Consider the following 14532-nt stretch of genomic DNA (forward strand, 5'->3'; position numbering starts at 1 on the left):
CAAACATTCTGTCATTAAGTTATAACTTGGCTGTTTTTTTAAAGTAGAGAGATAGGAACATCTTATATTGCTCAGGACATATTCCAGGGGGACTTCTGGAGTAAAATCATCCCACTCGGGGTTTTAAGATATAACGCAAGTTTTTTTTTACGTGAACGTGGTAAAAAGTTGCCTCTAGAGATAACACACAGGAGAGGGTGAAGGTACCAGCCAGACTCCTTCAGGGAACAGCTATGCAGGCTGGCCAACTCATGATAGGAAAGGGAGAAGGCACCAAGGGAGGAAGTCTGTGTCACTTCTCATTGCTGGAGGCTACTCAAGAATTTCAGGCAGTCCCCCCACTGCTGCTGACCACTTTCTTCTCCCCAGTCTGTTCCCACCCATCTTTCATACATCTCGCCATGTTTTATGAGCCACCACGTTTAATCAGGGGTGCCTGCAAGAGCCCAGGTAGGGGCTACCTAGGGGTGCATCCTCAACTTACTAATGGCTACATCACTGTGGGAAATGACGCTTTCTCCCCCCAGCAATGATTAATTGTTAACAGCTCCTCAGGGCCTTAAGATCTTCTCTCCTATGCACGGTGGGATGCTAATGGGCTCTACGGTGTGGGGATTGCAGGGCACATGCACTTTAAGACACAGTACTGGCAATGTGGTGGCTGTTTTTGAAAGAGGCCAGTTAGCCTGGTCAGAGAGCAGTGCAGGAGCCCTGGACCACCATCTTCTTTGGCAGAGCCATGGAGGTAGAGAACGACCCCCTCAGTAAACAGGACAGCTCACAGGGACGAGTTCGTGCGTCTCTGTCTGACTTGTTTGCTCAGATGCCTCTCTCTCGCCTACACCCCCTTCCAGGGAAGAGAAAACCGAATGCATCTTTTTGGAGTTATTGCTAAGGACGAGAGAAGAAATCCATCCGCGCTCTCACGTGAGTGTTCACGCAAAATAGAACTCTGAACGCGCAGTGAAGAAAGCATCTCGGCCGCGATCTCTCAGCCTATTTCGGAACTCCCAGCTCTTTTGCCTTCTTCTCCTTCTCCCCCCCCCCCCTCAGTTGTTTGGAATACCAGAAGTGTGAGACCCAACTTCTAAAAATACACACTAAAACAACAGTTTACCCTGCTTTTCACCAGAGGCCAGCCCACATTCTGGTCACACTTGTTTTATGTGCTAGTTAGGAACGCCTTTGTTATACTGAAAAGGTCAGCAAATAACCAAAGGCACGGGAAGGTCTTTTGAAATGATTCAGGGCAATTAATTCCATTTCAGAAGCTAGAAACACAGGCTCCCACAGTCCTGCTGGGCCCACTCGGGTCGGGCAGCTCTCGAAGGCCATTCTCTGTTGCAGGTGTTTTCTTGGGGCCTCTAAAACGCTTCCAATCAGACTGCCTTGTTCCCATTATCAGACTCACTCAAGACAATGGACATTACCGGGACAATTTTCTTTCCTTAGATCCTATTAATAGAGTCAAAGTGAAAGCCATTAGATGGCTGAGTCTCACCATGCATGGGTCCCCTGTTTACAAATGAACACGCTTGCTAAAATGTCCCTCTTACCCCCCACATCGACAGTCCCCACGTGTTCCTGACTGTACACCGCGCAGAGGCTGATGGGGCAGCAGGCTGTCTCCCTGTCTCAGATCTCCCTTGGTGAGCATGTGTGCTTTCTGCTGGTGATTTCGTTATTTTAAGTGGCCCCCATGAAGGCCTCGAATGTGAGGAAGCTACAGAGAACCGGGAAAAAAGGACGATAAATGTTGTCCAGATACAGGTTATGGTGCTGTGCACTTAAGCCCAACGTTAGTGGGCCAACTCTGCTCTGCTCATTCAACAGTGTCTTAAAACAAACCCACATAACATAGAGGTCTATATTAATCCGTTGCTGAAAACGTTGTGACTACAGCTTCCTGGGAAGTCAGCCTTATGTGTTCCCCTCCTATCAGAGGCTCCGTGTTTGCCAGGTCTGAGATTGAAGCCTGTAGAGACTGCGACATGGCCCTACGTTGTGCAGCTGCTATTCTGATGCAGGCAGACAGCGTCTGCACACCTCACCCCAGTACGCCCAGCGACACTGGGGAGGTCAGACATTTCCTTTAGCTGGAGCATAATGAAAAGGGCGTTAATCTTTTTGCTGGCCTTCCATAGTTCCTACCCTGTGATGGCGTTTTGATGGTCACCTTGACAGGGTTTAGAATGACCAAAGAGACAAATGTCTGGATAGTCTGTGAGGGATTACCTACCTACACTAGGTTAGCTGCAGCGAGGAGAGCCACCCTGACTATGTGCAGGGCTGGGGTATTAAGAAAAAAAAGAGGAAAGAAAAAAGAAATCTTCTTCTTCTCTGTTTCCAGACTATGGATGCAAGGAGACTAGCCACCCTGTGTTCTTGATGCTACGCCGTCCCCACCACGAGAGACTTTCTCTTCAATCATATGTCAAAATAAACTCCTTTGTCCTTATGTTGCTCTGAGCAGGTGTCTGATGCAGCAATGAGGGAAGGTCCCGGCACAGGCACGGGGGCCACTGCCCTTTACTCTCTCTAGAGAGCTCAGGGGTGTTAGGACTTCTAGGAAGTAGAGAAGATGCTGTACCGTAGGGTACAGAGCTCACAGGGCTGCTTGTCAGCCTGCTCAAGGCACAGCACCGGGAGAATGGGCAGAGAACCGAGCACCTGTGACCTCTGGGTGTGTACGAGGTGGGGCTCCAGGCAGCTTCACACACTCACCCCACCATCCCTACACATACACACACACACACACACACACACACACACACACACACACACACACACACACAGAGAGGAGGTCTAGTCTTAGAGAAAGATGAACCCCTTACCCGGTAATCGGATGGGTTTCCACGGCGCGGAGTTTGGCACGTAGGCGTGTTTTGTGGCGGTGACAATCAGCTGATTTCCCAGTTTGTACGGGAACTTGATGAAGGCGACCCCATCTGTGCCGGATGTGCCAGAGGCAACAGACACCTGGCTGGCGAAGACCTCGATGAGCGCATCTGCGATGGGCTGGTGGGTGCTGGCGTCACTGACGTGCACTTTCAAGGTCACCTCTGGAAACAGAAAACGCACATTCACCCTGACAGAAGGCCAAAGACGGGACATTCTAAGTACATCTAGCACTATGTTCTTTTCCAGGGAATTCTGACCCCATCATTTTCTTCCTCCTCTTCTCATTCATTCATTCATTCATTCATTCATTCATTCATTCATTCAACCTATGTGAGTACACACTGTCGCTGTCTTCAAATACAACAGAGGGCATCAGACCCCATTACAGATGGTTGTGAGCCACCACGTGATTGCCAGGAATTGAACTCAGGATCCCCAGAAGAGCAGTCCGTGCTCTTAACCGCCGAGCCATCTCAGTGGATGGGAGCCTCCGGTCATTTTCTTATTAATTATTAAAACTTAGAAAAACAAAAAACAAACAAAGCTTTATTTTTTTAACTCTAAAAAAACTTTTTAAAAATAAAGGTTCCTACTTGTCCCCCCACGAGCTGTTTTATCCTTTACCTTTTCCCTCTCATGCCAACAGAAAACCGAGAGGAAGCACTGCCCTCTTATCACACTGGGAAACGGGTTAGGCACTCGTTCGACTTTCCTGCCCTGCTGGACACCGGCTCCCCTTGGCCTCAGGCTGCTGCAGAAGGACGCAGGGGGCTGGGAGACTCACAGTGGGCTCTGCACATGTCCCAGCACAACTGAGCAGGTGCCACTTCCATAAGCATGCCGGGACCGTTGTTTGGCCATCACAGAGACTGAGGAGCACTCAGAAATGTCTAAGGCCCGAGGAGATGGCTCCTCAGATACAGGTATAGCGCTTACTGTGTGAGCAGGAGGGTTCCAGGTTGGACAAGCATGGACATAAGAATCCAAGCATAGCAATGCATGCTCATGTTATCAGTGCAATGGAGGTAGAGACACGAGGATTCCCAGGCTTGCTGGCAAGCCAGACTACTCAAATTGGTGAACTCTAGGTTTGGTGAGACGCTAGACAAAGTGGACAATAACAGAGGAAGACTTCTACCTCGAGGCCCCCAGAAACATACACACATGTGCACGCCCATGTTCCAGACATGTGCACACACACACACACACACACACACACACACACACACACACACATATACACACACACACACCCCACGGTGGCAGTCTACTGTAATTAGCACCTGACTGCTAATCTCAGCTCAGGGACTTGCCACGTGGCACTGAGCGAGTCATTTATGCTCCTCAGGCCTCAGTTTCCCCTTCCGTAAATTAGGGAAGCCAGAAGTGCACAGCGTAACCTACAGGTAGTAACGGCAGAGCGGAAGGCTTGCTCCGTTATGGCAATCACTGTCCTTGTATGCTTTAGTCACTGGAATGGAATCCGCCCAGAGAGGGGAGACAGAGGAATAACGGTCTCCAATAGAGAGGGGTGAGATACCCCTTTGTTTTGTACCTGAAGATTTGAGGTTGGGGTGCAGCTTAGGGGTAGAATGCACGGCTCTGGGTCTTGGGTTCAATCACTAGTTTCCAATAAAGATGGATGAATGAATGAATGAATGAAATACCACATCTGCACTAAACTTGGGTGACCACAGAGAGGAGCTGTGCTCTGCACTGGCATCTACTCGACTATTTGCTTATGGTACTGACACGACCTTTGCAAAGCCGCACATTTCATCCTCCTGCCCATTTTCCCCATGTATGGATTTAGTAGATATCTTTGTCAGACGATCATAGAACACAGCTAAATAACTTCGAATATAAACCTTGGGATGTATCTCAGTGGCGGATGCTTGCCCGGCGTGGAGGGACACCTGCTTGATCTCGAGCACTACTCCCAAGCCCCCCAAAGTCCAGACTTGCTAATGATGTCCACCACGTAAACTTCTTAAGACTTTTAGAAAGGGAAAAATGTGCTACAGAAATGGAAGTGGGATGCGGTGGAAGGAGAAAGCCGAGAGGAAGGAGAAAGCCGAGAGTCAGAAAATAGAAGGTCATGAGGCCAGCACGCGGGCTCAGTGGGAAAACTGCCAAGCTTGACCTCAGTCTGATCCCTAAGACCCACACGGCAGGAGAGAACTGACCTTCTGCCTGAATGCAGGTCTGTGTACCACACACATGCAATGCCTGCACAGACCAGAAGAGGGCAGTGGATCCCCAGGATTGGAGTTACAGAAAGTTTGTGTTACCACATGGATGCTGGGAATTGAATCTGGGTCCTCTGAAAGAGCAACCATTGTTTTAACTTCCAAACCATCTCTCCAGTCCTGAGAAACAATTCTTGGAGGATTTTTGCCCATCCCATCCTAAATAGGTAAGTGTAATAATAATAAAAGAGGACCATGATGTACAGTCAATCTTCTGGTCTCGGCCTTCTGCAGGCCCTAAGGCACACATGTATAACACAGAGTATCCGACTGAGCTGGTCCTCCTTGCCGCCCAAGTATTATACTAAACCACAACACAAACCGCCTGTTTTGAGTAACATTCGCATCGCAAACAATCCACTGGAAGTGGGCGAGTGGGAAGGGCTTGCCAGGCAACCTTGATGATTTATGCGATTTTACGGTAATGCAACATTTACTAACAATTGGGATTAAAGCTTCTGATCGCTCTGCACTGTGTGACGAGATGTGATTTGTGAGCAAACGGAGTGAGAGGGCATTTGCCCTCGTCAGCCTCTTAGATCCCGCCACCTCAGTGTCTTCTAACACGGGCCACTTCGTTAACGTTCTGTGATACGTTTTGGAAGACATCACTTCGCACTGACTTGGCACGACAGGGTTGGAAGAAATACCAATATGAGAGGTGACCACTGAAGGGTTGGTCACTTTTTTTTGCTGAGTTTTCTTTCTTTTTGTGTAGTCTGGGTTCGTCATTCGTCACCTTACACAAGAAGCTCTCAGCCCGAGGGTCATGACCCAGTCATTCAAAGGGCTCAAAGCACCCATTCAGAGGGGTAGCATGTCAGGCATTTATATCACGATTCAAAACTGCAGTTATGAAGTAGCAATGAAATAATCTTATGGCCGGGGTCGCAACATGAGGACCTGTATTAAAGGGTGGCAGCGTCAGGAAGGCTGAGGACCACTGCCCGACATGTTGATGGGGCCACAGGTTTCACAGAGTAGCACCCTGTGCTAGACCATCCAGTCAGCAAAGGTACTCCTACTGCTGGAAGGGGCACCTGACTGTGTGAGGCTCTGTTTACCAATGCCACTCCCTCTTTGCCTCTGAAAGGAAGGTTCTATAAATGGCCCTGGGTGAGGAGCATTATTAAACATTGTCCTCTGGCCATGACATGACGGTCGCAGCCACAAAAAACACAGCAGACGTGGTTATCGGCACAAGAAATAAAATGAAGCAAGCAAACGGAAGACATGAGAGGAGGCTTGTGGGGAGGCAGCAGTCAGCAAGGGTGGGAGAGGGGCAAGAAGGCAGGGGGTGGATATCGTCACAGTGGGCTGTCTTCATGTATGGAATTATCGAAAGGCGAATAATACACGAATAAAAAGAGAATCGCTCTTAAGAAACTGAATCCTGTTTCTTTGCTCTTCAGTAAGAGCTCCAGCAGCCTTCGGAGCTGGGACGCCTGATTTCTAACCTGAACTTGGGACACTGGTCTGTTGGCTCCTTATCGTGTGTATCTATGGCTGGGTTCTGCTGAGTTTGATTCCCAGACACACATCTCCCAGGTAGTGCCCTGCCAATGTTGCCCTACTTCCGTCCCTCACCATCTATCACCCAGACTGTGAGCCGCAGAGCCTCTTAACAAAAACTGCCCCTCTCCAGGCCTGAAGTCCCAGGAGTCAGAGGGGCCGTGTAACATACTCAGCGGACACAGGACACTTGAGTGACCCCATCGCTTGGGTCAGCGGCCAAAAAATGATCCAAAACGCTGCTGGTTGTGTGTGTGTGTGTGTGTGTGTGTGTGTGTGTGTGTGTGTGTGTGTGTGTTTCTGTCTATGTATGATATGCACACATGTATAAGGGTATATACATGTGCATGCGTGTGCCACAGCACATGTGTAAAGGTCGGAGGACAACCGCGGGGGTCATTTCTTGCCTTCCACTTGGTTTGAGGCAGATTCTTTTTGTTGTTCCCAACTGCATACACCCAGGAAAGAAGGCTGTGGACCTCCCGTTAATTCTCTTGTCTCTACTATGGCTTTTGGACACAGGGCTTACTTACAGTGCCTGCTGAGGTGCCTGGTTTACATGGATCCTGGGGATCCGAACTTAGGTCCTCACGCTTGCGTGGCAAGCACTTCGTACACACTTCCCCAGCCTGTTGTTTCTGAGTGGTTTATGTGCTAAGAATAGTCTTAACTATTTATTTATTTGCTTATTTATTTATTTATTTTGTGTGTGTGTGTGTGTGTGTGTGTGTGTGTGCATGTGACAAGTGTGGAAGTCAGAGGACAGCTTCCAGGAGTCTGTTCTCTCCTTCTAGGGACTGCACTTAGCTTGTCAGTCCTGGAAAGCACGCACCTTTACTAACTGAGGTATATATATATATGTATATATATATGTGTGTATATATATGTATATATATATATTGCATATCCTTAATATACATAGTAAGACAGAGTCTCATTATGTAGCCCTGGCTGGAGCTCAGTCTGCAGATCAGGCCTTGAGTTCACAGAGATTCACCTGGCTCTGTCTTCTGAGTACAACTTGACAATTTTAAATGTCTGGGGGGAAAAAGAGCACAGTGTTGTTTGTAAATGAAAATGGTCCAGTGCTTATCAATACAGCTTTACTGGAGTCCGGAGTATTTCTGTTTTTGTTTCCTTTATTTCTTATTCACTACTTTTTAAAAAATAAATACTATTAAAATCCATTTGAAAGCATTGGTTCTTTCAGAGGAACTCTAGTTATCAGAAAATATGTTCTGAGGAGCTGTGGTGAAACAGAGAGCTGTAAAATATTTTCAGGAAAGAAGAAAGAATATTAAGTGCCTGGTTTTAAAGGGGTTTGTAAATACTTGTTGTTGTTGTTGGCTTTTTGTTTTTGTTTTGTTTTGTTTGCTGAGGTGGAAGGGAGACCTATCCAGTTCAAGGAAGTAATGAGGACCATGGATAACACAGTGTTACAAACTAGCAAAGATATTTCCGCTGAGATCAGGAGTGGAAAGCCAGACCTAGAGGAGCTGGGGAAGCCATGCTAGTATCTGGTGAGGTGGGGGTGCTGGGAAAGACATCTGGGGTTGGGTCAGAACCACTGTAGGGATGGACATGGCTTTCTGGAATTCGTTACGTGAACACTGCCCTGGTTGTGGCTTATGGGTCCAGCTGGAAGTGACAAGCAGGGTCGGGAGAGGAAGGCAAGACGTGTGTGGCATGGGCAAGCTTGCCCCATGCTCCCTGGTGACTCAGACAGAGAGGGGACAGCCCTGGCTCTGCTGGGCGGACATACTGCGCTTGATCTGGAGGACAGACGCAGGTCCTTCTATTGATCAAAGGACAACAGTTGCCCAGTTTTGGAACTGTGGAGGGACAGTCTTGTGGAATGGCTAGGACACTCACTGCTCTAGCGTTGAGCCTGCCTTTTCAGATGTTCTGGGGCCAACACAAAAGTTTTATGTGGGTCTTTCTTCTCTTCTCATGAAGACTGCTAGGGTGAGTGGTGCTGTTTGCTCTCCGGGATGCTGTGTTGCCCTGGACCAATGGACCGAACAGTGAGCAGGAGTATTCCTTGTCCCTCCTCTTTCCTACCCCAGGCCTTCCTCCTACCCAAGGCCTTCCTCCTACCCCAGGCCTTCCTCCTCAGTACCCTTATGCGCTCCACTCTGTCTACTCCGACTTGCGGACGCAAGAGCTGGTTGCTCAGGCCTCTTCCTGCCTCACACACTCATAAGGTGGATTATTTCTAGGCAGGAGTTTAGCTGGCAGACACCTCTAACTTAGTCTCAGGTTTTGCTCCGCCAGTGGCAGTCTGGATGTTGAGGAATGTTTCCCTGCCTTCTGCTCTTGGCAAACGTGAACAGTTTGGCTCTGTGGGTACAGACTAGTCCGTTTTAAGCAGTGCAGAGAGCATCTGCTTTGTGGGCAGAAAACTAAACATTATCCTTCAGAAGTCCGGCATTATCCCCTTAGACATGTCCTCTCTAACTGCCACAGATTAGAAGTAAGTGCAACAAGGCCGTTTCAAATCGTTGGCCCGGGAGGCGGCAGCTGTAAGCAGTAAGTTAAAAGCAGACATAATTGCAGGGACACGAGAACTGAATTATGGTATAGAAGCCCCACGCAGGCAGGGATTCCCGAAATTGGGATTTGATAAAATTGCCTGAAGATGCTAAAAAAAAAAAAAAAAAAGGGCAGAAAACCATGCATGTGTGCTTTCTTCTTAACCCCCTTCATCTTCAAATAATGTATATTCTATTTTTATACAAATGACGGAATACACTTATTTCATAATGTACCATCCAAACATCAAATTAAACATCTTCTATGGCTCCTTTAAAACCATTCACTGGTGCAGAACCTTCCAGAACACTTGAGGTTTTCACTGGGACCAAAGCTGAGAGGATATGTTCACTTGCCCTTTTAACCTCCCCCGCCCCCTTCTCCACTCTCAACTCGGAGTCTAACAAACTCTGGTTTGTCTTGGAAGGGAGAGGGAAGTTCTGGGACCTGACTTGGTTGAGTGGTGGTGACTTCTGTGGGGCTGTCTGCTGCCTGTTAGAGCTCTGGCTTCCCTTCTGAATTTCCTCAAGCTGGGCTTTCCCTTGGGGTGAGGCTTTAACTTTTCCTTTCTTGGAACACTTTTGAGCTGGGTTTCCATAGTAGTCTGTCCTAGCAGGGAACCTGGCCTCTCTCTGGCTCCGTTGTAAGAACCTGGTGGAAAGAAAGCCACTGCTCCCTCACGGGCCTGCACTCTGATGTCATGTTGCCTGGAGCTCTGGGAACCTTCCCAGCAGCAGGCAGAGCAGCTGAGCAGGAAGTCACCACGCTTAGCATCCAGCACTACCATTAGCTATATTTAACCCCAATCTGGCAGATTCACCGTGGGCTTCACATCTCTTAACCGAAACAGTAAAAGATCACTTGACCACTTAAAACGTCTTCTTGAACGAAGAGTTTATTTTTAAAGTGTTACCAGACCTCTGCTCCTCTTTTATCTAAGAAATGTGTGCCTGGTACTTGGGCCTCAGCACAGCAGCCTGTGATTGGAATCTCTGTCGATAGACAGCAAGGAAAAGCAGGCCGGAGAAGGCCTGCTAAGTGCAGGGCAGCCCTTCACCCAAGCTCCCTCGTCTCTTTCACAAACACTAAAGACTTAATGATCTGATGAAATTAACAGGTACTTTGTCACTTGCATCCCCATAATTTATTTGACTTACTTTCATATGGGGTGCATGTGCCTCCTGGTACTTATTTTTATTTCTTAAACAGATCATTTAAAAATTTCAAATCTTAGACAATGAGGTCCACTAAAAACGACAGGTTTATTTTTAAAGACCTATTATATGCTTTATACTAGATTGTTTTAGAGTATAAATTAGGTGTGATGGTGTACACCTGTAATAATAACTCAGCTAGATCGAGACAAGGTTGGGCTACACAGCAATCCCCTGTCTCAAAAAGAGACTTTTGTGTCGCGTACAAACTGAAGAAGGATAGTAACGTTTCATGTAGCTCAATGACTGCCTGCTATAACTTGTATGTTCTTGGATTCCTTTCCCAGCCTTACTTGCACTTGGCGACGCCTGGTTCGGATTCTAAAAGGAATACTCAGCGTGATGAGTGCAGAGGTCAGACCCCTGCACTGGCCCCCCACGGAGAATGGACGGCGCAGCCACACTCTGGTGCGAGGCCCTAGAAACCCCGTGGCTCCGGGACTAGCCCTCTGCCCTGTTGTCCGGGTAACACCTTTCACCATTGACGGTACAAAGAGCCTCCCCAAACCTCTCTGTTGATCTGAGGTCATGTCTGATAAAGAATTCCTACCTCTGCTCGGTATATTTTTAAAAGCATTGCTTAGTGTTCTGTAGGGTACTGTAATCTCTACCCTAGCATCTGGCTTCCTTTCTACTCACTTGAAAAGCACGGAGATGATAAGTTTGCAACAGCAGCCCCTGGGAACGCAGAAAGCCATTCTGGGCCTTTTTATGGTCTACCACCCCAGGCAGCTGACTCACATGCGGCAGCTCAGGGAGAGATGGTAATGTGGTAGACACTACAGCTTCAGCTTGGGAAACAAAGAGAAGAGCTCTTCACCGGCAGCCAGCGAGCACTACTGGCACATTCTTAGAGCATCTTACTCCCACCACAGTCTTGGCAGGCTCTGCGCTCGATGCTCTCTCTCACCTCAACCTCCCTAGCTCTCTGCGCCTTCTATGCATACACTCCTTCCTGGCTTGGCCAGAAGATCTCAGGGCAATCAATCCGTGGACTTCTCTACCTCATTGCCCATACATCCGTAAGATGTTTGAAGTGCAAACTGATGATCATTTGATAAACAGCAACTTCTAACCCACTTGTCAGAATGTTGAAATGCAGAATACCAAACATTTATAAAAATACATCAGTTAAAGGAGTCTCTGTGTCTGTCTCTGTCTCTCTCTCTCATACACACACACATACACACGTACACACATGTGTGCACACATATACACCCCTACCTTTCTCTTTTTCAAGTGTTAGGATACCTTTCATTTTAAACACGCTATAATAGAAACAGAAGATATCAGCAGCCTCCTGTAACTTCTGCTAAGGATCCTGTAAGGCCTGTCCACTCACTGCTAAAGTAAACAGCAGAAATTCACACTGGGTTAAGGTACATGATCAAAATGAAGATTGTCGGGGCTGCCTCAGCACCTGCCTTCCGCCATTAGAGCAAATTTAGGATAGCTGAATCCTTGGACCTAACCAAGGGGTGCCTGAGCTGAACATCTCAGGGTCTTTTGAAGTCTACTGCTGGACTTGCATAATTCATACACGCAACCACATGCTTGTGGGAAAAATTAAAGATGCAATTTTCCTATGATCTCGCCTAAATAAGTGATCCCATCAGTTGCACAGCAAACAGCAAACTAAACTGATATGACCCCAGACTTCTGCATGTGGTATCAGGGACCACTTAAGGACAACCTTAAAGCAATGTGCAAATAAATAAATAGATAAATAAATAAATAAGACTCAGCAAAAATTTTTGAGAGGGGGATAATGTGGCTTGTGTGAAGAATAATTAAATAGCTAATAATATAAAACATAGTAAATGTGGTTAAAGGGGAAAAAGAGTCATGGTCTATCTGTCCACGAAGGCAGACCAATCTTCCCACTCTTGCCAGATGCAGTACGACATACACTGGTAATTACCCAACAGTGAAAACATGGAGGGTCTGCTTACTGAGTTCCCCACAGTCCCCATTCGACTGAACACTCGAAGGACGGAGATACAATGTGGTGGCAAACGGAGAACCCACAAGAGAGCCCGTACGTGATGACAAGGGAATAGCACCAGCAAACGGCTTTAAGGCACTGCTGCTCTGCTCCCGCTTACAAATGTCCACGAAGGCACGGATTCCCGTCATGCAGACTGGAGGATGCTGGGAACGGCTAGGTTCAAGAGCAATGGTAAACATGTCTGGAGAACTAGCGCACACACCTCAGCCGAGCTTCAGACGTCTGTGGGAAGACGCTAGTGCAGTGGTTACCAAGGCAACCTGGGTAGAGGAAGAATTCTGCGTGCACATTTCCAGATCCACCTCTGTCGTTCCTGGGGGGCTGGGGGCGGGGTCTAGGGATACGGTAAGAGCAAACCTGCATAGCATTTATTTTGAACAAAGCCTCGAGGTTTGAGGAGGATGATAATGGTGATTTTAGCAAATCATATCTCCCATGGGAAAGAGGCTCAACACACAGAGAGTGCTAAATGGGAGGCAACTGGAAGGAAACAGACTCATTAATTACTTTGAGAATTAGAGAAAATGGGAAAGAAGGGGCCAGCTGAAGAGGCTGCCGGAAGGCTGTGAATGGCTCAAGTGTGGGAGACCCCCTGGCACTTGAAATAGTAGGAAAGGCTGATGAAGGCCCCCTCAGACGCCTAAGTTTCATCAATGTGGCCATTAGGGTACACATATGTGCTTATCTCTCAGAGAGAGAGGGAGATATTTAACAAGCTACACCGAGCTGTTCATCGTGAAGCACGTTCCAGACGGAGCTGACACACTTCAGGCCACATTAATGTCTATTTAGGACCATTTCTGGAGTGTCCATTTTGTGGCGAAGCGGTAATGGGAAGGGATTCGATGCTCCTAAGTCAATCAGGTCTTTGGTTTTGAAAACGTTTACAGCTTCCACCACCCACCACCCTTTCTTCACAAAATGGCAATGCCTTGAAGGGATTGTATGATTTGCTGGGAGACTGACGGCTAAGGACACTTGTATAGTGTCTGCTAGTAGGATCTCCCTGATCTTGCCTACACGGCAAGCGTCCCACTAATTTTACCTGGTGAAACATAGTCTAAAAACCGTCACTTTCACCACAACCACTGTTGTCATTTGGTCTAGGCTCCGCCCCACAGTTACCTGGCAACAGCCAGGTTTGCCTGAGTCAGTATAAAAGGGGCTGCACGCCCCCTCTCCTCTCTCTCTTGCTCTCTGGCTCCTGCTCTGTCCTCTGGCTCCTGCTCCCTCTCTCTCTCCATGTGCTCATGACTGGTCTCTCTCTCTCTCTCTCTCTCTCTCTCTCTCTCTCTCTCTCTCTCTCTCTCTCTCTCTCCTTGTCCCCTTTCCCCTCCCCCTCCCTCTCTCTCCCTTTCTCTCTCCCTCTCCTCGTCCCCCCCCCCCCTCTCTCCCTTTCTCTGTCTCTACTCCCTCAACTCCCTTCCCTCTTCCCTGAATAAACTCTATTCTACACTATCCCGTCCTGTGACTGGTCCCTCAAGGGGAAGGGATGCCTCTGCATGGGCCCACAGAGGCGCCCTCTTCCCCCACACCTGACTGCACATCCACCCAACATATTCCTTCACTCCCTATGTTTTTATAAAACACAGCAGCCACCACTGCCCTCGCCATCGTCCACAACGCCATTTACCCTGTCACTGTCACTATTATCACCATTTCCATTCCCCCCCAGCGGCACCCCCCCCCACTATCACCATGGGCCACCAGCACCGCCACCACGAGCGCTGCCACCAACTCTGCCACCAGCTTCTTAACCCCACGAAACTGGAAGTCAGGAGAGTGTACACTTCTCAGGCACAGAGCTCAGGTATGCGGAGTAGACGATGCCTCTGCTCGCAGTCTCTCGGCTCGGTAGTGGCGCGAGGTGCTTCTCGTAGAGCGAGACACATACTCGACTATCCTTATAGTCATCTGACCTCTGCCAGCGTCAGACTCGTAAAATATCACAGGAAAGATCCCAGGAGACCTCCAGACGGCTTCTACTGAGGAGCTAGCTGTACCTCGCTAAATCTGCATTTCCCGCTCACACACAATGATGCTAACACAGAGTGCCACACTCGTTTCTACACAGTTCCCGCGCAAGGCACTGAACACCCTCTGGGCTCAGTTACCT

At 48.2% G+C, this 14532-nt stretch overlaps 1 protein-coding gene across 5 annotated transcripts in view; it reads right to left on the reverse strand.

Annotated features, from left to right (window-relative positions):
* Positions 1-14532, reverse strand: part of Fam171a1 (family with sequence similarity 171, member A1) — a 125312-nt gene that overhangs the window by 52001 nt on the left and 58779 nt on the right. For all 5 annotated transcript variants that reach the window (XM_087591495.1, XM_087591496.1, XM_087591497.1 and 2 more), the window contains 1 exon segment: positions 2835-3062. In XM_087591495.1, coding sequence (XP_087447621.1) covers positions 2835-3062 — 228 coding nt within the window.

This window comes from Rattus norvegicus, chromosome 17 (assembly GCF_021556685.1).
Source record: "Rattus norvegicus strain SHRSP/BbbUtx chromosome 17, alternate assembly SHRSP_T2T, whole genome shotgun sequence".
Lineage (NCBI taxonomy): Eukaryota > Metazoa > Chordata > Mammalia > Rodentia > Muridae > Rattus > Rattus norvegicus.